General features: G+C 47.6%; 1 protein-coding gene across 2 annotated transcripts; it reads right to left on the reverse strand.

The window, feature by feature from the left end:
• Nucleotides 1-1,267: 1,267 nt before the first annotated feature.
• UBE2Z (ubiquitin conjugating enzyme E2 Z) lies at nucleotides 1,268-22,013 on the reverse strand. Of its 2 annotated transcripts, none has more exons than XM_054460000.2 (7): nucleotides 21,569-22,013; nucleotides 19,487-19,559; nucleotides 17,341-17,528; nucleotides 14,187-14,298; nucleotides 9,156-9,268; nucleotides 7,439-7,529; nucleotides 1,268-3,361 (listed from the first exon to the last, which is right to left on the reverse strand). In XM_054460000.2, the coding sequence occupies exons 1-7, from the start codon at nucleotides 21,883-21,885 to the stop codon at nucleotides 3,191-3,193; spliced, it is 1,065 nt and encodes a 354-aa protein (XP_054315975.1). In that variant the 5' UTR covers nucleotides 21,886-22,013; the 3' UTR covers nucleotides 1,268-3,190. The 2 variants fall into 2 exon arrangements, with proteins under 2 accessions (XP_054315975.1, XP_054315976.1); XM_054460001.2 differs by having other exon boundaries at nucleotides 1,268-3,820; nucleotides 21,569-22,003.
• Nucleotides 22,014-23,596: the final 1,583 nt, after the last annotated feature.

Below are 23,596 nucleotides of genomic sequence, written 5' to 3' on the forward strand. Positions count from 1 at the left end.
TTTGAAAAGTGCCTTCACATTGCATTTTTATTGAGAAAACCTCACTCCTTCAGTAGGATAATCTGATTAACACAGAGAACGGCAAGCACATATAGAATGATTTTTGTAGGTCATCTGCAAGTTCATGGAAGAGCTGGGCCTAGAATGCGGGTTGTGTCCTGGCCTGTCTAGTCTTTGTAGCTGTGAGACATAGATTACAGCCTATGCTAATTCAAACCTTTTAAATAAAATGTTCCTTATCTCAAACTAGCTGGTCCTAATGGACCAGTAAATAATATTCACTTTCAGTCTCTTCTGGCTTCCTCTGTAGAGGCTCTAGGTTATGACAAAGTTAGCTGTGAGTATGAAGGAAATAAAAGTCAATGTCCAGTCATGGCTAAATTGGAGGAAAGAAAACAATGGAATCTGAGGGGAATCAAACAATAGTTAGGGAATGTTCTATTTTCTCAAATTCTCTACTAGCTTTCTCACCCTCCTGTACTGATTGCCAAGTCCCTCTAGCCTCAGTAGTGGGAAAGGGAGTCATTTACTGAACACCTACCCTGTGCCATTTTACATACAGCTCACTTAAATTTCACCAACTAGGCAGCCTTCAACATCACAGGTGATTGAATCCAAGTAATCTGCCAGGGGCCGCCAGCTTCAGCTGAGCTAAAGTTGGAGCCTAGGCCTATTAACCCGAGCCCATGCCTTCACGTATCACTGCATAGTACAGAATGGCGGCACATACTGTGTGTAGACATTTTTCTACACACGTGGTCAGCCAAGAGTAAAAGCCTCTGCATCAGAAAGCAAGAATCTCCTATAGCAAGTAGAAGTGGTGATGAGGGAAGAGGCCAGAGTTGTTTAAGGCTCCCAAAGTCTTTATGGTCTAAAGGCTAAGATCCTAAAAAAAAAAAAAGTGCTAGTTCAGTACTGGAAATCTGAAAACTCAATGGTTTTTCCATATTGAGACCCTTTAGCAGGATATAGCCTGGGCCCATCTCTACCTCTGCCTATCCTTGTAGGACATGCTCACTCCAAGCTCTGGAATAGGTCTGTCTTTGGAAACCACTCAAACTAAGATGTCACTGACTGCCAGAGCATGGACCCCATTTCCAATAAGAAAACTTGTCCTGCTCTCCCCACCCAGCCCTGCCCTTCCACCATGTTATGCAAGTCTTCAGCTTCCAGACAATTCAGTTCCAGGCCTAGGTGAGGTGTGGTTGACAAGATGATCCCATTCCTCCTTTACACAAGCCCTCCCACACCCACAGGCACTTCCTCCTTCTGCCAAAACAAACTTTATTGCACCAAAAAGGAAAAAAAAAAAAAAACAAAAAAACTTCATTTATGTACAGTCAGATATAAAGACATCTCTTTGACTCCTGTGCATATATTTCCTCAACTCAAGATTAGGGCATAAAAGTCAGGCTGCTATGCCAGACATGCTCTGCCCTATGGTAGGGCCAAGGAGAGGATTGTCACTTGAAAGTGGGAACACTTAAATGGATGACAGACAACACTGGACCCACAGACCAAGGGCATTCTTCTAAGCCCTGGAGTAGCTCGAGGAATGGAAGAGGGAAATTGGAAGCAGGGTCCCTTCTCAATCTTCATGTGAAGAGACCCAGCCTATTCAAGGGTATCCAAAATAAACTTCCGTTCCCCAAGCCCACCAATCCCTGTCCAGTTCCTTTGCTTCCTGCCCTCCCAAATAGGACATTCTCCTTTGTGCCCAGCCCCTCTTTGCACAGATCCTCCAAGGGGAGTCCCATGATCCACAAGGCAGAGACCTTCATAGCAGCGGGCAGGGCAGGTACACACTATCCTCTCCCTTATGCATGGCTGGACACTCACTCAGGCCCTGCATCACAAGAATCACCAATACCCACTGGGAGCCATAACAATAAATCTGGAAGTACGGGGAGAACATATCAAAAAGGGGAAGGATGGATTCCCTTGATGCCCAGGATTACAGGGCACCTAAAGCACATTTTTTTTCTGAGCCAACCAGCTAAAGGATCACTGCAGCTAAATACAGATAGAGAAGCAACACAGCCAGGCAAATACCCATCAGAGCCAGTGACAAGAGCAGCTGGGGGCACGGGGGAGGCAGGAGGAGGAGAAAGAAGGGGAGGAGCCTCCAGAGTCCCAGCCCCAACCCCCTCTGCCATTGGCTACCCTTGCTCCCCACAAATCCCTGGGGTTGAAGTGAGGAGGACTACAGGCTGGGGTGAAAATACACAAGGACAGCCCAACAAAATACAACAAGGACTAGCATCAGTCTCCCCCTTACTCCACCCCCAAGAGAAATACCCTCATTGTGACTAGTATTTATGAAAATCTGTAAGAGACTATTCTATGTAGTGGCTCTAATCCCATATACACAGCAGTTGCCTGTGCCGGGAACTTTTCAAATCAGTGATTGCGGGAACAAACAGTATTTTCAGCTTCTTACGGTGCCATGCAGGCTTTACCAAGACCTTGGTTAAGTCCCAGTCACATTTACCTTCTGTCTTACATCTAGAAAAGGGTGAGGAAAGGGGGGAGGGGAGAAAGGTGCTCAGGTGCTAGGTAAAGCTTACTGATCAGCAGCCTAGACTCCACCACTGTTCCTTCTCTTTGGTCTGTCTAGAACAGTGACTATAAATTAGGAAAAACAAAATTATGCTGGCCTGTGGGAAATAATGGGGGAAGGCAGGCAGGGAGGAAAAGGGCATTGGGAAGCCCTGCTTCAAGACTGAAGACAGACAAATAGACAACCACCCAGACTGCTTAAGTGTCACAGACAGCCCCCACCCCAAGCTCCCTTCCAGGTATCCCCATAAATCATTTGGGCACACACCGTCTTGGAATTGCAATTTCCGTCTTCCACTTATCCCTAAGGAGCTGGCCCTGTGGAGAGGTGTGTTGGTTGTTTTGTTTTTGCCAGAGGCCCTCGCTCTAGGTGCTCCTGTAAAGGTACCTTGGCCCCTGATATGGGATGAATGGATGAATGCAGCCCCAGATGCTCCAGTGCCAAGGAGGTCAGACCGGGAACAGGCCCCCCACTCCCACACCTTGGGATCCGAGCTTGCTTGGTTCTTGCCATCTTGCAGGATGACTTCGAGTCTGGAGGGAGATACACAGTGCCTCTCCATCCCTGGGGTGGGGGGAAGGGATTCTGCTGGGACTCTTGAGTGGGGGAAAGGGGAGATGGGAGCAGGGTCTAAACCCTCAGGCTCCCATGAAGGTCTGTCTCTGTCCCAGATGAGCTGCTATCAGAGTCCATTTCTGCATTCTCATTATGGAGCCTCTCCAGCACTTTCTGACGTATCAGTCCCAGGCGCATCAAGAGGGACTGGTAGTCAAAGTGGCCCCGCTTCTCTCCAAAAGGGTCCTGTGGGGAAAGGAGACAAGGGGATGGAAGATTCAAGTCTGGGTGGCTGATCCTAGAGAAAGCAGCTTCGGGCCCATGTGAAATGACAGCTCAACTTCTGAGCCATGGGAGCAGAAGGCCTAACAGCACAGGCAGTCCCGAACAGCAGGCAAAATAACCTTTGCTTAAAAATATGACAACTGGGCCAGGCGCGGTGGCTCACGCCTGTAATCCCAGCACTTTGGGAGGCCCAGGCGGGCGGATCACCTGAGGTTGGGAGTTTGAGACCAGCCTGACCAACATGGTGAAACCCCATCTCTACTAAAAATGCAAAATTAGCCGGGCGTTGTGGCGCATGCCTGTAATCCCAGCTACTCAGGAGGCTGAGGCAGGAGAATCACTTGAACCCGGGAGGCGGAGGTTGCGGTGAGGCGGAGGTTGCAGTCAGCTGAGATCGAGATCGCACCATTACACTCCAGCCTGGGCAACAAGAGTAAAACTCTGTCTCAAACAAACAAACAAAAAAGACACTCTTACCGCCCCAAATAGGTGTAGCTTGGGCTAGAGTGAAAATGTATTCGTATTCCTCAAAAGCAAACCAATATCCGGAAGAAGGGACAGTAAGGGTGAGATAGATAGGGATGAGAAATTCAAGACCAGAATTATAATTATTAAGTATGCCTATGTTTTTAATTAACCTCATAAAAACCACAGAAGGTAAAAGTTGCCCTTTATTCTCTGTACTCAAAAATGGTAATCTGCTTTTCTAAGGTCAGAAGCAGGTCTAGAATTCAAGAGTTCTGACTTTCAGATAAGCACCTGTACTCCTCCCCAGGGACTCGTCACTCCATTCCTGTCCAGGTTTCTGGGCACTGCTCCAGGGCCACCCAGCCTCGATCTTAGTCCTTCTCGTTCTACATCAAAGATCCCTAAACGTTGTACAGAAAGGTTTAATTGTCCCCAAAGTCTCAAAAACAACTAGTTGAGTGGATGGTATAAAAAAAGAGTTTAAAATACTATATAGGGACTTAGGCAGAAAAGTAGTGCAACAGCCCCCAAAAGGTACACAACTTTCCCTCTCACATTGTTTGCTTCTCTCACAAAAACTCCTTCCACACTTCTGCCCACACATTACCCTCATCCTGAGTGGGATGGCAGTGGGTGCTAGTCACTGTCACTGGGACTACAGCCTGCATTCTCATTCATGAGAGTTAACTCCCTCAAGACTAAGCTCCACATTTACTACTATGGAGCTGTCAATTCTACAAATCTTGTTTCTTTCATCCGTGGCTCCAACTCCTCTAATTCTCCTCCTGCCCAGATGCTGTCCTCCTTCCCATCCCTCATCACAAATTGTTTCTCCTTTACACACTGATATTGCTAATGCTGTTGGATGCCAGCAATTATAATTCCTGATGGGGAACAAACTAGGACATACGTCACTGATATACTCTCAAAAAGGGTTTAGGAGACAACTTAGCCCTGAGCCAGCCCTGCCCTTTGTGCTTAAATGAGACAGGTGGGTGGAAAGTCCTTGAAGGAAGGAAGGAAGGGAAAACTACCATTTATAAGTAGCACTGGAGGGCATAAGTCATCTCCTCCTACTGCTGTTGGTGTTGGGGTGGTTGAACAGACACAGTACGAGAGCTGGAGAGAGCCTTAAGAAATCTTAGTCAATTATCCAAGTCACCCGTTTCTTTTTTTCTTTTCTTTTTTTTTTTTTTTTTGAGGTGGAGTCTGGCTCCATCGCCAAGGCTGGAGTGCAACGACGTGATCTCGGCTCACTGCAACCTCCGCCTCCCAGGTTTAAGCAAAATTCTTGTGCCTCAGCCTCCTAAGTAGCTGGGACTACAGGCATGCACCACCACATCTGGCTAATTTTTGTATTTTTAGTAGAGGCAGGATTTCACCGTGTTGGCCAGGCTGGTCTCAAACTCCTGACCTCAAGTGATCTGTCTGCCTCGGCCTACCAAAGTACGGGATTACAGGCGTGAGCCATTGCGCCAGGCCCCACAAGTATCCCATTTCTAAGCAAGACCACCAGTAAGATGATCCAAACACACAAGAACTGATTCTCCAGGACAGGAGAATTCTCATCCTCTTACCAACCAGGTGATTTACGTTAGTCTATCTATAATTTGTGTTTGTCTTTTTTTTTTTTTTTTTTTTTTTGAGACAGAATCTTGTTTTGTTGCCCAGGCTGGAGTAGTAGTGCAATCTCAGTTTACCGCAACCTCTGCCTCCCAGGTTCAAGCATTTCTCATCCCTCAGCTTCCCAAGTAGCTGAGATTACGGGCATGAGCCATCATGCCTGGCTAATTTTTGTATTTTTAGTAGAGATGGGGTTTCACCATGTTGGCCAGGCTGGTCTTGGACTCCTGGCCTCAAGAGATCCGTCCACCTCTGCCTCCCAAAGTGCTGGGATTATAGGCATAAGCCACCGCACCTGGCTGTCTATCTACAATTTGGTCAATGATAGCCTCCTTCCTCAAAACAAGCCAAATTTTGAGTTCTTATTGGAATCAAAAGCACACTTTTCCCAGTAGAGGCAAAGAATGAACAATGGTTATCATCTTTGAATAGGAATCTTTCAACATGTGACACTGCAGATATGTTGTTTCTCTAAGCTACTGTTTCTGTGATCACCCCTCAGGGCTGGGAACAGAATTCGAATAGAGGATTCATATAATCCCTAAGATTCTGGGAGGGCTGAACGCATCTTAGCTTGAAAACACTATGGGCTGGGTGCAGTGGCTCACACCTGTAATAATCTCAGCCTCCCAGTTTGGAGGCTAAGGGAGGAGGATCACCTGAACCCAGGAGTTGCCTGGGCAATAGACTGGGACCCTATCTCTACAACCAAACAAAACAAAACAGGGCCTGTAATCCCAGCACTTTGGGAGGCCGAGGGAGGTAGATCACTTGAGGTGAGGAGTTCAAGACTAGCCTGGCCAACATGGTGAAACCCCGTCTCTACTAAAAACACAAAAAATTAGCTGGGCATGATGGCATGTGCCTGTAATCCCAACTACTTGGGAGGCTGAAGTTGCAGTGAGCTGAGATTGCACCACTGCTCTCTAGCCTGAGCAACAGAGCAAGACTCTGTCTCAAAAAACAAAACAAAACAAAACAAAAACTAGCTGTGGTGGTGCACACCTGTAAGTCCCAGCTTGGGAGGCTGGGGTGGGAGGACTGCTTGAGCCTGGGAGTTTGGGGTTGCAGTGAGCTGTGACCCAGCTACTGCACTCCAGCCTGAGTAACAGAGTGAGAACCTGCCTTAAAAAAAAAAAAAAAAAAGACTACTGACCAAGGAAAGTAAAGAGTTCCCTATGACTTCATGAAAATCAGTCTCCTCTCTGGCTCTCAGTCCCTCAAATGATATAGGTTGCTTTTAGCTGTGACATTCTTTCTTTCTTTTTTGAGACCGAGTTTCGCTCTTGTTGCCCAGACTGGAGTGCACTCAGCTCACTGCAACCTCAGCCTCCCAGGTTCAAGCAATTCTCCTGCCTCAGTCTCCCAAGTAGCTGGGATTACAGGCACATGCTACCACGCCGAGTTAATTTTTTGTATTTTTAGTAGAGGTGGGGTTTCATCATGTTGGCCAGGCTGGTCTCACACTCCCGACCTCAGGTGATCTGCCTGCCTCAGCCTCCCAAAGTGCTGGGATTACAGGTGTGAGCCACCGCGCCTGGCCAATTTTTTTTTTTTTTTTTTTTTGAGAGAGTATCAGTCTATTGCCCAGGCTGGAGTGCAGTGGCACAATCTCGGCTCACTGCAACTTCTGCCTCCTGGGTTCAAGTGATTCTCCTGCCTCAGCCTCCCGAGTAAATGGGACTACAGGTACATGCCACGATGCCTGGCTAATTTTTTGTATTTTTAGTAGAGACGGGGTTTCACCATGTTAGCCAGGATGGTCTCGATTTCCTGACCTCGTGATCCGCCCGCCTCGGCCTCCCAAAGTGCTGGGATTACAGGCATGAGCCACTGCGCCCAGCCTTAGCTGTGTCATTCTATGACATCTGTGGATGCCACGCTTGTTGGGGGCTTTTACATGGCCAGCTGTAGGGCTTCTGCAATTAGTAGCAGGGGTTGTATTACCTGCATAGTTTGGCCTTGAAGGTGCAGGCGATCTTTGCAGGCCACCTCATAGAAGTCATAATACTCCAGAAAGGACTTCTCCATCACCCCTCTGGAAAACAAGCAGAAAAGTGTAAGTGAGAAACCCAGGGGTACAGGTCATGCCTTCCTTACCTAACCTTTTTTTTTTTTTTCAGATGGAGTCTTGCTCTGTAGCCCACATTGGAGTGCAGTGGTGCAACCTCAGCTCATTGTGACCTCTGCCTCCCGGGTTCATGCAATTCTCCTGCCTCAGCCTCCTGAGAAGCTGGGATTACAGACATATGCCACCACGCCTGGCTAATTTTTGTTTTTAGTTGAGACGGGGTTTCACGATGTTGGCCAGGCTGGTCAGGAACTCCTGACCTCAACTGACCTGCCTGCATCGTCCTCCCAAAGTGCTAGGATTACAGGCGTAAGCCACCACACCTGGCCTCCTTACCTAACCTTAATGCCAAATTAAATACCTACTATTCCCAAGTCCAGATCTGTTTTCTACAAACATCTTTTCATTTTATTTATTTTTTATTTTTTTGAGACTGAGTCTCACTCTTTTGCCCAGGCTGGAATGCAGTGGCGCAATCTCGGCTCACTGCAACCTCCGCCTCCTGGGTTCAAGTGATTCTCATGCTTCAGCCTCCTGAGTAGCTGGGATTACAGGTGCATGCCACCACACCCGGGTAATTTTTGTGTTTTTAGTAAAGATGTGGTTTCACCATGTTGGTCAGGCTGGTCTTGAACTCCTGGCCTCGTGATCTGCCTTCCTTGGCCTCCCAAAATCCTGGGATTACAGGTGTGAGCCACTACGCCCCGCCTCTAAAAGGATCTTTAAATGGAAGATGGAAAAAGGAACACCTAACTGCCCGTGGTTGACTTCCCCTACACGTCGGGAATTATGAGTGTGACTGTAATATTCACCATTTGTTTTCTTTTTGAGGCAGGGTCTTGCTCTGTTACCCAGGCTGGAGTGTAGTGGTGTCATCACAGCTCACTGCAGCCTCAACCTCTTAGGCTCAAGCAATCCTCCCACCTCAGCCTCCTGACTGGCTGTGACTGCAGGAGCGTGCCATCACACCTAGCTAATTTTAAAATTTTTGTAGAGATAGGGTCTCCCTATGTTGCCCAGGCTGGTCTCGAACTCTTGGGCTCAAGTGATCCTCCCGTCTCAGCCTCCCAAAGTACTAGGATTACAGGCGTGAGCCGCCACCAAGCCAATACTCACCATTTGAATCCCAACTTCAACTCATGACTTGCTCCACCTCCATTGTTTTTCATCAGCCATCCCTAATCCCAAACCTTACTCAAAATTCTCCTAGAAGTTTATTTATTTAACCCTGACGTTGCTCATCCAGTTTTGGCACTTAAAAATAACTTCAGCACTAAGAAATGAGTCTTATCATGAAGTACTCTACACATTTGGCTGGAAAAAAGTACGTCCAAGCCTTCATCAAACTGGAAGCTCCCTGAGGGTGTGGACTGCCTCTCCCAAAGGCTTGGCATTCTCCAACAAAGTAGCTCTCTGAACTTCTTCTTGGGTAACCCTCAGCCACTTGTTCTTTAAAAGCAGGAACCACATCTTTCCTTCTTCTCTATCTCCCTCTGGTACCCAACACTGTACTCTGCCCCAAAGGTCCTCAAAGGTGCCAACTACCCAAATGCCCGAAAGGAATAATACCAAGCAAGTCCTCTTGACACATACCGTAGGGGTTCAGGACAGGGACACTTTCCTTCCATCATGTCACAGACTGCAACTCTGATGGTCTCGTGCCGGATACATTCATTATAGTTTTTGCTGTCTCCTGGATGTCTCTCCTATAATGTAACAGATGCCAGAGTATCCCAAAAATTAAGCAAAAAGAAAACCAATGGGAAGGGACTTTAAGATTACTATGGGGTATGTCAGCCAGTCACACAAACTAAAAAGATACCTTTCCCACTGTATGGCAGATCCATGAAGAGCAACCACACCTTTATTTTTGACACCATTCACCCCCACCACCCTCCAAATATACCAACAGGTTACAGGTCATTTGGCCTATAACCAGCAAACTAGATCCATCATATTTTCCTGAATGTGAAGTGAAAGGTCTATCAAGTAAAGATTACGTGGGAAATAACCAAACATAAGAATGATGGTAGGGTTGCTAAGCCTGGTGGCATAAACCAGTAGTCCCAGCTACTCAGGAAGCCAAGGTGTGAGGATCACTTGAGCCCAGGAGTTTGGGTTCAGCCTAGGCAACAAGGCAAGTTCCTGTTTTTTCAGTTTTTCTTTTTGGAGACAGGGTTTTTGCTGTTGCCCAGGCTGGAATGCAGTGGCACAATCACAGCTAACTGCAGCCTTGACCTCCTGGGCTCTAGCAATCCTCGAACTCCTGGGCTCTAGCGATCCTCCCACCTCAGCCTCCTGAGTAGCTGGGACTAAAGACATTCGTCACCATGGTGGGCCCCGAGTTTCTATTTTTTATTATTTATTTGTTTTTTTGAGTTTTGCTCGTCACCCAGGCTGGAGTGCAATGGCATGATCTCAGCTCACTGCAACCGCCTCCTGGGTTCAAGCGATTCTCCTGTCTCAAGCCTTCCTAGTAGCTGGGATTACAGGTGCCCGCCACCATGCCCGGCTAATTTTTGTATTTTTTAGTAGAGACAGGGTTTCACCATGTTGGCCAGGCTGGTCCTGAACGCCTGACCTCAGGTAATCCACCTGCCTCAGCCTTCCAAAGCGCTGGGATTACAGACATGAGCCACCGCACCCGGCTTATTTGTCTTTTATTTAAAAAATTTTTAAGAGGCAGGCTCCTGCTTTGTCATCCAGGCTAGAGAGTGGTGGCATGATCAGAGGTTACTGCTGCCTCAAATTCCTGGGCTCAAGCGATGCTCCTCCTCTCCTCAGCTTCCCGAGTAGCTGGGACTCAAGGTGCATGTCACAATGCCCAGCTATTTTTTTTTTTAATTTTTTCGGTACAGACAAGGTCTCACTACGTTGCCCAGGCTGGGAAACACTTGTCTCTTTAGGGGGAGAAAAAAAAAAGACAGAAAGAATGATGGTGGGACAAAAAGGTATAAATGAAGTGAAGAGTCTCAGTGTAGAAAACCTTCAGGCATCAACAAGTAAAGGATGCTTCCTGGTTAACCCCTTTACCTGTCATATGTCTCTAGGGTCCCACCATCATTGAACCAATTATTATAAATCAGAAGTAGGGCTGGGCCCGATGGCTCATGCCTGTACTCCCGACACTTTGGGAAGCCGAAGCAGGCGGATTGCTTGAGTTCAGGAGTTCAGGATCAGCATCGGCAACATGGTGAGATCCCGTCTCTATAAAAAATACAAAAATTAGCTGGGCATTGGTGGTGTGCACCTGTCGTCCCAGCTACTCAGGAGGCTGAGGCGAGAGGATGGCTAGAGCCCAGGAGTTCGAGGCTTCAGTGAGCTATGACTGTGCCACTGTACTCCAGCCTGGGTGACAAAGCAAGACTTTGTCTCAAAGAAATAGTAAAATTAGAAATAAATCTATCAGAAGCTTCAAAAGATAAACTTCAACTCTGGTCTAGAAAGCCATTATAAACAGGGTCTCACTATGGTGTGAACAGAAGGGGAGTACGGCCTCCGCTCCTTTAATTTTTCCTGTGCTCTTCTCCTCTTACCACCAACCCCAGTCAATTAGAGCCCTGATCTCTGATAAAAGTAGCTGATGGGCCAGGTGCGGTAGCTCACACCTGTAATCCCAGCACTTTGGGAGGCCAAGGCAGGTGGATCATGAGGTCAGGAGTTGGAAACCAGCCTGGCCAAAACAGTGAAACCCCGTCTCTAATAAAAATACAAAAATCAGCTGGGTGTGGTGGTGTGTGCCTGTAAATAAATAAATAATAAATAAATAAATAAAATAAAAACAACTGCAAGTCATTGTAGAAGTAAAAAATAAAAAACACAAGGCTGGGCATGGTGGCTCACACCCGTAATCCCAGCACTTTGGGAGGTTGACGTGGGCAGACTGCTTGAGGCCAGATGTTCAAGACAAGCCTGGCCAACATGGCGAAACCCCATCTCTACTACAAATACAAAAATTAGCCAGGCGTCGTGGTGTGTGCCTGTAATCCCAGCTACTTGGGAGGCTGAGGTACTAGAATCGCTTGAACCTGGGAGGCAGAGGTTGCAGTGAGCTGAGATCACACCACTGCACTCCAGCCTGGGTGACAGAGTGAGTCTGCCTCCACAAAAAAAAAAAAAAAGACAAGACCTAAAAATCAGCTCCTGCTAATGAAGTCTATTTCAATTAGACTCTCCTTCTGAAATGAATGTTTGGAGAAAGGATGGGTTAAGAAATATTTTTTGTTAACTTTTGAGGCCAGACTCTGTGGCTCACACCTGTGATCCTACCACTTTGTGAGGCCGAGACAGGCTGATCACCTAAGGTCAGGAGTTCGAGACCAGCCTGGCCAACATGGTGAAATGCCACCTCTACTAAAAATACAAAAATCAGCCAGGCATGGTGGTGTGCGCCTGTAGTCCCAGCTACTCGGGAGGCTGAGGCAGGAGAATTGCTTGACCCCAGGAGGTGGAGGCTGCAGTGAGCCGAGATCACACCACTGCCCTCCAGCCTGAGCGATGGAGTGAGACTCCGTCTCAAAAAAAAATTTTTATTTTTCATTTTTGAAAGGTATTTTATTATCCTTTGTTCAGGTCTATAGAGGAATAATCAAAGTTGGTGTCATATGTAGTAGTTTAAAAATAAATTAAGCTGGCCAGGCATGGTTGCTCATGCCTGTAATCCCAGCACTTTCAGAGGCCAAGGCGAGTGGATCACCTGAGGTCAGAAATTCGAGACCAGCCTGGCCAAGATGGTGAAACCCCTTCTCTACTAAAAATACAAAAAATTAGCCAGGTGTGGTGGTGTGTGCCTGTAATCCCAGCTACTCGGGAGGCTGAGGCAGAAGAATCACTTGAACCTGGGAGGCAGAAGTTGCTGTGAGCCGAGATCACGCCATTACACTCCAGCCTGGGTAACAAGAGTGAAACTCTGTCTCAAAAAATAAATAAATTAATTAATTAATTAAGCTCTTCTAATCACCTATCTGGAATCATTTTCTTTTGGGACTATCACTGGAACTTTTTCCCGTGCTGAGTAATTCAGGAAGGCACATCGGAATAGTGGGAGAAGTTGGGCTCCAATGTAAGTCTGGGGTCCTATCCTGATCTGTGTGTCTTTGTGAAAGTTGATTAACCTTTCTGAGGCAACATTATTTCACTTGAAAATGGGAATAACAATATTTAACCTCACATAGTATGAAGGTTAAACAAGAAATTATATATAAAAACTCGGTAGTGTCCAGCACAGAGCACGCTCTTGGAAAAATATGAGATTTCTCCACCTTCTCGTTGGCATTGTTAACTCAAAAAGTCTTGCCCGGGACTCCTAATGACTAGCTCCTTTGGCTCTGCAGGTAACAGTCCTTCATAACCCCAGAAGAACAGCTGGCTGGGCAGTAGTCCCTACAGAGCAACTTCAGGGGATGCTGAGAATACAGGCACATAGAACCCACTGGATGCCACAACCCCCAAAGCAGGTCAGAATTAATTTCCAAATGAGTCCACTGACTTCCATGCTATAAAGGAATCCAAGTCACATACTTATTGTAACTCTCACAAATAAAAAAATTAATTATTATTATTATTATTATTTTGAGACAGTGTCTCGCTCTGTCGCTCAGGCTGGAATGCAATGGCCCAATCTCAGCTCACTTGTAAGCTCCACCTCCCGCGTTCACGCCATTCTCCTGTCTCAGCCTCCGAGTAGCTGGGATTACAGGTGCCCACCACCACGCCCAGCTAATTTTTTGTATTTTTAGTACAGACAGGGTTTCAGTGTGTTAGCCAGGATGATCTCAAACCCCTGACCTTGTGATCTGCCCGCCTCGGCCTCCCAAAGTGCTGGGATTACAGGTGTGAGCCACCGCGCCCGGCCATTATTATTTTTTTGGGGGCGGGGGGACGGAGTTTCGCTCCTTACCCAGGCTGAAGTGCAATGGCGTGATCTCAGCTCACTGCAACCTCTGCCTCCAGGGTTCACGTGATCACGCCCAGCTAATTTCTTATATTTTTAGTAGAGACAGGTTTTCACCATGTTGGCCAGGCTGGTCTCAAACTCCTGACCTCAGGTGATCCACCTGCCTGCCTCAGCCTCCCAAAGTGCTGGGATTACAGGTGTGAGCCACAGTGGTTGGCAAAAAATTTCATTACTAAAAAACACGTGTCAATTCCCTTTTTTTCCCTGTACCAACAAATGTAGTACATGGGGCTGTGCTAGGTCCAAAACAAAACAAAACAAAACAAAACAAAACAAAACAAAACCTCCCAAGCAGATCTCTTAAAACACTATTCTGGCCGGGCGCGGTGGCTCACGCCTGCAATCCCAGCACTCTGGGAGGCCGAGGCAGGCGGATCACCAGGTCAGGAGCTGGAGACCAGCCTGGCCAATATGGTGAAACCCCATGTCTACTAAAAATATAAAAATTAGCCAGGCATGGTGGTACATGCCTGTAGTCCCAGCTACTTTGGAGGCTGAGACAGAATGGCTTGAACCCGGGAGGCGGAGGTTGCAGTGAGCTGAGATTGCACCACTGCACTCCAGCCTAGGTGACAGAGCAAGACTCTGTCTCAAAAAAAAAACAACCAACCAACCAAACAAACAAAAACAATAGTCTACACCCCAGAGCCAGGCCCATCTGGCCTTACCTGTTCAAAGCCGGGCTCATTGTGATAGGGGTTCTCAGTCATCAGGGACTGGATAGAGATGAGCACGGACGAGATGCTCTGGGCTGGGCTCCAGGCAGGTCCAGTCCACGTACTGTAAACACATCAGAAGGAATGGAGGGTGAGGCAGAGAAAGAACAGGGAACAAGTAACCCTGGGGCCCGGCAACACCACCATAAGTGACTCACCATAAGTTTCTCTTTCACTATTAATACTCTGGAATTTCCCAGCCTCTGTCTCATGCTCATGTTCTGATTTCACCAGAAATCAGTCAATTGCCTAATCCTCAAATCAAGGGGGGAGCAAAAGAACAGGTAATAGCAAGCTATGTAACTTTGAAGGGACTTTCTTTGTACTAGAAACAGTTATGACAATCAAAAGAAATTAGGTAAGCAATTAGCTCCAAAGTTGTTTAAATGTTAATCTCTGTGGATCTCAAAGAGCTCATTTATGGTGGTGATGGAGTTAGTGAGGGGAGAGAGAAGTTGAGCATAGAGGCACACAGGTGACTGAAGCCATCTGGTTAGAAGCCATGTGGTGGGGCTACTGGGGATCCAGTTCTGTATCAAACCCCCAAGGAGTGTCAAATTCTCTTAAGACTACACAACTCTGCCAAAGGACAGGAAGAGAATAAGGGGTGCTTCCAGACAGTGGAAGGTCTGAAAATAATATATGGAAAACGTCAAATACCAAAATTGCTCCTCTCTTTCATAAACCCAACCAAGTATTAGGGGGAGGGGACAGCTTGGATGTTAATGACATTTTGTTTTAGCTCAATTAATTGAAGAGATGGCACTGGAGCTGGAAGCCGAACACAACCTAAGCCAGGACTGGCTTGTTCAAGTTGACTGCCCGCTTCCCTTTCCCTGCTGTACTTGAGGAAAGCCCAAGTCAGTAATGCCTAATAGTAACTTCACTGGGGACTGCCCTTAAGTGCCTCTCTCTTTTCAGCTTTGCTCCCCCAGGAACTCTAGACCTACTGCTCTCTGAAGCTTTACAACAGAGTCAACTCTCGTTAAATTTCTTTCGTCAGTGAGTCAGCCCAACACTGTTTTCTAGGTAGAGAGGGGAAACAAACATGGCTGATAAAGCTAATACAGTCAACTAGGAACACCTAAGAATTTTCTTTTCTCTTTTTTTTGAGACAAAGTCTCCCTCTGTCACCCAGGCTGGAGTGCAGTGGCGTGATCTTGGCTCACTGCAACCTCTGCCTCCCAGGTTCAAGCAATTCTCGTGCCTCAGCCTCCCGAGTAGCTGGGACTAGAGGCACGCACCACCATGCCTGGCTAATTTTTGTATTTTTAGTAGAGACGGAGTTTCGCCAGGCCAGGCTGGTCTCAAATTTCTGACCTCAGGAGATCCACCCGCTTCGGCCTCCCAAAGTGCTGGGATTACAGGTGTGAGCCACTGCACCCGGCTGAAATTTTCTACTCTGTGATTCTTTATGGCAAATTTTCAATTTCAGGGCAGCTTCTCCTTTTCCACCTAACACACTTCTACTACTTTTACCCCACTGTCCTGTGGCTGGTATCCCAAAAGAGTTTTATATTGACCCAATGAGGGAGAGCCTACTTTGAGACACACTTTTGCGAACAAATTTCATACAGAAGCAACGACTAAATTTCTTCATCATCATAGGTTTTAGCCTACCAGCAAAGACAATTAATTAAGTACCCTAACGAGATGAAGTACTTCTTTAAGGACAACCTCCTTTAAAGGACTTCTTCACTGCCAAAATCACAGCAGAACATATCCCTGGGTCTGAGCAAGTTCTAGAAAAATGAATGATGTCTCTAAGTTTATTTCAAATGCTGCCCTTCCCTCACACAAACCTGGAAACATGTTGGATAGCAGGAAAACAGAATCATCAGTTTGGGGGTACTTTCTCAACTTCAACCTGCACGTGTTCTCTGCCCCAGAGAAGTTCAGACCACTATAAAAAGACCAATCCAAAATATGCTAGAAGATGTCCACACTGAGTTTTCAGCCCCCAAAAGCAACTAAAATGGGAACTCTATGAAGCAAAACCTCAGAAGCATCCAGAAAGAAGATGCACTAGAAACTCATTTCATATCTAATATGATTTCCAATCTCAGACATTTGTCGTTGTTAAAATATTATAATCAGGTCAGGCATGGAGGCTCATGCCTATAACCCCAGTGCTTTGGGAGCCACAAGAGGACGACTGCTTGAGGACAAGAATTCAAGACCAGCCTGGGCAACATAGTGAGATACCTGCCTCTACCAACAAAACAAAAACAAACAAAACAAAACAAAACAAAAATGAAACCATAATGATCACCACCACCACCACCGCCACTGCCTTCAAAGCAACTTATTGCGAGACTCAAATTAAGACACCCCAAATCTTGAATGGCACAGACCTGCAGCCTTTCTCAACCTGTTCAGGGGAGAAAATAAGGCCTTAACACCCCAAGAGAGTGGTTCTGAAACTGCAGTATGCACCACAATCATCTGGAGAGCCTGTAAAAAACAGATTTCTGGGCCGGGCACGGTGGCTCATGCCTGTAATCCCAGCACTTTGGGAGGCTGAGGTGAGTGGATGATGAGGTCAAGAGATCGAGACCATCCTGGCCAACATGGTGAAACCCCGTCTCTACTAAAAATACAAAAATTAGCTAGGTGTGGTGGTGCACGCCTGTAGCCCCAGCTACTTGGGAGACTGAGGCAGGAGAATCGCTTGAATCTGGGAGGTGGAGGTTGCAGTGAGCCAAGATCGTGCCACTGCACTCCAGCCTGGCAATAGAGCAAGACTCCGTCTCAAAACAAACAAAAAACAACAACCAAAAAAACCCAGATTTTTGGCCCCAACCCCAGAGTTTCTTCTGTAGGTCTACAACAGGGCCCCAGAAAGTGCTCGGCTACAAGTTCCCAGATGCTCAGGGCCACACTCTCAAGAGAACCACTTCTCAAAGGTTTCCACTGTAATAAATTAACTTCTCCCCTCTGCATCTAGAATGATACTAGTCACATACCATCCTGAGGAGATTTGAGAAGAGTCACTCAATCATTTTCTGTGTTCTGTAGTTCAGATGAGGGACTCCGGTTGATAAAGGCTGACCTAGAGTAATTATCTGCTAACAACCGACTTGGCTACTTAAAAGTCTCCTCTTACCCTAGAATACTCAAGCAGACTTTCCCATTGCGGTAGAAGTTGGGGTTAAACCTCACTGTGTTATTGCCCGTTGTCATCAGTTTGACCCGAGGTGGGTGGATGGGATAGTCGGGCGGACACCGAAACACGAACAGGAAGAAACCCCCTTCATAAGGAGTGTCAAATGGGCCTGTGATCAATGCATGAATCTGCAAAATAAAACCCCATCTCAAAATTGTGAGGTGACGACCCACCCCAAGCCCTCCTGGCTACCCTCCACCTACTACCCACACCAGAAGCAGAGCCCATAATCTGGTACACATGTTCTATATCCTCACCATGCAGAAGGAACATCCTGTATTCACTCATACTAATACGTAGGTTTGGAATTTTAAGAAATCTCATTACAGTGGAATGACATCTTACTCAGGGGTTACTTCTAAAGTTAGAGCCCAAGGCGAAAACTGAATCTAGTCAAAATCACTCTTGAGTATCCCCTAAAACTCTCTTAAAGCATGTTTTTTTTTTTTTTTTGTGCAGACCTCCCTGATCAATGTTACATATAATGGATAAAACATCACTGTGGAAAAATAGAATATGCTTATCTATAAAATATAATCCTAGCATTTTTAATTTTGAGAAATGCACACAGATTTTGACTGAATATATGTTTGGATTTGCCCAGGCCAAACATGCATATGATGCAACCCCACCCTACATTTATGTGGCATGAAGGGAAAGTATGATGAAAGGAGACGAGGAAAGGGATTGGAGGCCACAGCCCAGTGCCAGTAACAGAGCAGGGTTAGGGGATGTGATGGATGCCTAGGATATCGGCTTGCTTCCTCTGCAGAGGATCAAACCTATTGTGGAGGATGTGGCTCAGGCAGCACATCATGACTGAAAATGGGGAAGACTCAGGGTCCACTCAGAGCCATTAGACCAGTCCCAGAACTTTCCCCAATACTGTTCAAAAAAAAAAAAAAATCAGCCGCCCTGAAAATGACACTAAATTCTCTTCCCCCTCAAGCCATAATTCTTAAACAGGATTTCCCTCCCTGAAGGGAGGAAAACCTGAACTGACTCAGTTATATTTCTTCTTCTACAAAGGCTCCTAAGCATTTAAGTCTGCTAAGCATTTGAACAGCAAAAGGAAAAGGACGTGGCAATCCAATGCCTAAGTCTATAGTTCCCACCTTGCCCTCCTGGCAAGACCCTACATCATATTCTGGCTCTCAGTCATTTGGAATAGTAAACTCAACTGGTCTCAACATGGCATCAACTCTGGGACCCCAGGTACTAGGCTATTAACACTGGTACTTGACTGAGGACAAGATGTCCTAGGAAAAACATTTCCAACTACATAAAAAGAAAAAAAATAAATATGAAGGGAAATCTATTCAAAACAACAAAAAAAGATACACCAACAATACAAAATCTGAATTTTTACTGTAAGAAATTTACTGTAAGAAAACTATGTGTTTCACTTAAACAGCATTAGGTTTAGGAAATATGATTTCTTTCTAACATCAGTTTAAGTGCAACTGCACTTCTGTGGGTAGAGCACTCAGTGACAGAGAAACCTAGGTATCTATACCAGAGAAATGTGACATTATGTATTAAGCTTTCTCTCTGAGTGGAGGACAAGAGGTATAGTCTTTGGGGTGGAAGGGATACTTAAACGCAACCAGTAAGGACAGGATCCTGAGCAAAGTCCTTTAACCACAAACACTTCAGTCAAGCTTGCCCTATTCCCAACCTTCCCTACATCTGATTTATAGTACCATAGCATAGTTAATGTCAAGAGTAATGGGATGGGGGAAGAGCTGGGTAGTACAATGGATAGGGTGACCATATAATTTATTATCCAAACAGGAGCACTTTTGAGAGTGAAAGAATGCCCCATAAATAGTCAAGCTGCGACAACAGACATGAACTGGGATTTTCCAAGCCAATCAGTACCTATGGGGTACACTAATAACAGACACCTCTTCAAAGCGCTGCTCCACCTCACTATGTGACCTTGGACAAGCCACTTACTCTCCTGGGGTCTTGATTTCTTCATCTGTGTAATCAGAGAGGTGAGCTGAATAATCTCTTTTAGGCTTTTCCAACCTTATGGCCCCCAATTTCCCAAAAGCCCCCAAACCCCCATCAAGTTACATACCTTAGTCATGTCAACAGTATCAGGTACAACGAACATTCCTGGAGGAGGCTCCTTATAAATGGACATGATATCCCTGTATAACACCAAGAGGAGGTGGGGGAAGGAGTGAGGAAGGAGGGGAAAGGGGGAATCCCTTGAGCAGGACAGTTGTTATCACCTCAACGAGGCCAGGGTTTGAGAAAGTGGTGCTTGGTACCGCAAGTGTTTGTACTGTCTTGTTGGCTGAGAAATCTCAGCTGAGTACTTGTCAGGCAGGCAGAGAGCAAATTATTATCAAAAGGGCATTGTTTCCTCAGGGGGAGGGGAGGGAGAGGGGAAAAAAAAATCAGAGATCCCAATGGCATCAAATGTCAGCCTGGAAAAGCCACTTTCCACTTACTCTCACTTCCTCCCACATGGCAATTCATTCACTCCCCACCTCCATGATTCCCAGGTACTACGGCTGAATGCTAAATGAAGATTTCTTAGTAACTGGAAAGTCATCATCAACTCCACTAAAAAACTAATTCTATAAACTATACAGTGGACCCTTATTGGTAAGGGGATTGTATGAAGCAAGCCAGCCAGCAGGGAGTAAGACTATCATGGTGGTCTTCTTGCCCAGGGGTGTCTCAGGGTAGAGATCTCTTCAGGCTGGGGAGGGACCCTCAGAAATTGCTGAGACTCTCCCATCTGGAGGATGACATGTGGACTTCCATAGGAGATAAGATTTCTGACATATCTCACCAACTGGAATGGATCAGTTGAGAGCAAGGGGCTAAAGAACATTCTAGGTGGCGAAAAGTCTAGGGACTTGCTAGGGTGGGTATGGACATAAAAAGGGCAAACAGGCGACAGAGCAGAGGAAAGCATTGGCCAAACTCAAAGCATTGGCCAAACTCATCCAATGTCAGAATTGGATGACTGAAATGGCTGAAGGAGGAAAAGAGTTGAGTGCTGAGTTGCAGTTAGAGGTGGCAATCCCTCCAGAGTTGACCTCCTGTGTCAGGCACTGTGCCAGGTACTTTACACACATTGTATTAATTTTTATTGCAACCTTGAAAAGTAGACACAGAGACATCTGAAAGGACGTGGAACATGGGGAATAAGAACTAAACGAAGATGCTTGTGATGTGATGGGCATGGGAAGAAGTCAAACAGGTTTCAGGATTAACAGCAGCTAAAGAGCACTGCCCTTTTCTTATGCGATAGGTACTATTCTACGTGCTTCTGGAAAACATTATCTACTAAATGATAGGATCTAAGATCAGTCACCCAAGAAATAAGCACAGAAAGGACTTAGGCCTTTGTTCCTATATTTGATGAGTATATTTGCTTCATAAAAGTAAAACAGACGACCCGGGCAGGGTGGGGGGTGGGGGGAGGGAAATTACAAGAAAGAAGCTCCTGAGTGGGATATTACAATCCAGAGTGGCACTGGGGAAGTGGGGGGAAGTAGCCTGTGTTTCTGGAAGAGACGTAAGAGTGGACAGCTTTGGGACACTGGAAAAGGGGTTCAAGGAAAGACTGGGGCGAGGGAAGCGATCTAGACCTGAGGAAAGGACTGTGTGGAGGGAATCAGAAAAACGGAGGATAAAAAGAAAGGCTGGCTCGAGTCAGAGGCAGGGCAAAGGAAGCTGAGTTCGTCTGTGTTAGGAACGGGGCTCCAGAGGAGAAGAGAGGGGACCGATGGGTGGGGCCTGCGGGCAGCATCTAGCAAGGTTGGGGTGGGGAAGGGGAAATAGGGGCGGCGCCGAAGGCGGGAGGGGGTGTTACTGAAGCGCGAAAGGGTCGGGTTTCCACCCGGAGGTGGGAGGTGTGGGGGAGGGTGGCCGGAATGGAGACGGAGGGCTTACGGGAGGTTGTCGAGGGGCGGGGTCGGATCTGGGCACACGAGGCGGGGGTTGGTGCTTGCGGGTCTGGGGGTGGGGGAAGAAGGGAGTTGGATCCCGACGCCCGGAGCTGGCAAGATTTGGGCAGTGGAGGTGGGCCGCCACGAGGGCAGCGCAGTGGGTTGGGGGTGAGTTGTAGTGGGAGAGGGTGGGGGGCGGGGAAGGTCGAGCCCCGGAGCTCGGGGCTGGGGGAGGAAAAACCCCGGCTCACCGCTTGATCCGGAGTAGACACTGCGGCGCGGTGCGCTCGCCGTCCCAGTCGGAGCTGAGCGTGGGGTCCCAGTGGCTAAGCAGCGCGGCCCCGTGGGCAGCGGCCGAGGGCGGGAGCCCGGGCAGCGGAGCCAGGCCGCTCCCCGGGCCCCCGGCCCCGCCCGCTGCCGCCGCCGCCGCCCACACATCCGGCAGGAAAGGCGGCCCGAACCCGCTGCCGCTGCCGCTAACGCCAACAACACCAGCAACGCCGCTCGCCCCGGGGCCCGCCGCCCCGGCGCCCGCCGTCGCCGCCTCCTCAGTCGGACTCTCCGCCATCGCTGCTTCGCTTCCGGGACTACTCGGCAGCACGTCCGCCGACCAGAGCGGCCGCTGCTCCCTCCCGCTCTCGCACCACCGAGAACCGGGCCAGAGTGTCCCCACCCTCCGCTTCCACAGCCCAGACGGTGCTGGCTCCGCCCACCCCCGCCCCAACCAGCGAGAGGCGCTCTGCAAGAGCGTCCACCTACGGTCCTCCAGGACGGGAGGGGTGGGAACTAGCAGGCCACGATGGTTCTGGGTTCGTGTGGGTCCTGCGCTGTGCGGAAGGAGCGGAGAGCCCAATTCAAGTATTGAAAGGGGAGAAGAGAGGCGGGAGTGGGGGAGGAAGGGCCATATCATTCCCGTTAACGGCGGCTACCCTCAGACGTCTCCATGGTTAGGACTGGGGATCCAGCATCCTCATGGGAAGCTCAGTAGAGGAGTTGACTCGCTTTGGGCCCCTTCTCTCGGAAAGGCTCTGCGATTGATCCTTCCTGCACACTTGTGCACCCAGGGCCCGGTACCATTGCCCTTGCCTGCAACAGGACCAAGAAAGGACTCAACTTGGAATGAAAAGCTACCTCTTTTAGAGTTTATTCAACATATATTTATGAAGGGCCTACTAAATGCCAGTGACTGTTGCTAGTTGTTGCCATGGGGATAATGAAACAGAACTAGAGAAGCTTGGTGAAAGGAAGAAAAATCAGGCCTCCTGACTCCAAGCTTAGTACTTTTTCTTCCCACAAATCTTGGAATATACAGGAATCGAGGGACTGTGAGTGTAAACCCTGAGGATTCTTTGGGTCTTTCCTAAAATGTTTAAAGTGAAAAATAATCTGCCAGGTTCGGTGGCTCACGCCTGTAATCCCAGCACTTTGGAAGGCCGAGGTGGGCGAATCACGAGGTCAGGAGTTCGAGACCAGCCAAACATGGTGAAACCCCGTCTCTATTAAAAATACAAAAATTAGCCGGGCGTGGTGGCGCGCACCTGTAGTCCCAGCTACTCAGGAGGCTTAGGCAGGAGGATCACTTGAACCCGGGAGGCGGAGGTTGCAGTGAGTTGAGATCACGCCACTGCACTCTAGCCTGGGCGACAGAGCCAGACTCGGTATCAAAAAAAAAAAAATCCTATGGACTAAGAATAACAGAGGCCTTCCTAAAAAACCTTTTTTCCCTGCCGGGCGCGGTGGCTCATGCCTGTAATCCCAGCACTTTGGAAGGCCGAGGCGGGTGGATCACGAGGTCAGGAGATCGAGGCCATCCTGGCTAACACGGTGAAACCCCGTCTCTACTAAAAATACAAAAAATTAGCTGGGCGTGGTGGAGGGCGCCTGTAGTCCCAGCTACTCGGGAGGCTGAGGCAGGAGAATGGCGTGAACCCGGGAGGCAGAGCTTGCAGTGAGCCAAGATCGTGCCACTGCACTTCAGCCTGGGCGACAGAGCAAGACTCCGTCTCAAAACAGAAACAAAAACAAAAACTTTTTTCGCTAGCAAAAATATAGGATCAATATTAACTGGAAACCAGTGGGGCCAGATGTATTTCAGACTTTGGAATGACACATCAAGCAAGGAGTGGGGCAGCGCCAGGTAGCCAAACCTATTGACATTTCTGCATCAAAGTGTATGAACATTCGTACCAAGTCAAATGAATAGCCTCACTTTGAATGTTTTGCCACCAAGTTTGGTTTTTTAAAAAAGAAGCCTGGGCCGGGCACGGTGGCTCACGTCT

Source organism: Pongo pygmaeus, chromosome 19 (genome assembly GCF_028885625.2).
Source record: "Pongo pygmaeus isolate AG05252 chromosome 19, NHGRI_mPonPyg2-v2.0_pri, whole genome shotgun sequence".
Classification (NCBI taxonomy): domain Eukaryota; kingdom Metazoa; phylum Chordata; class Mammalia; order Primates; family Hominidae; genus Pongo; species Pongo pygmaeus.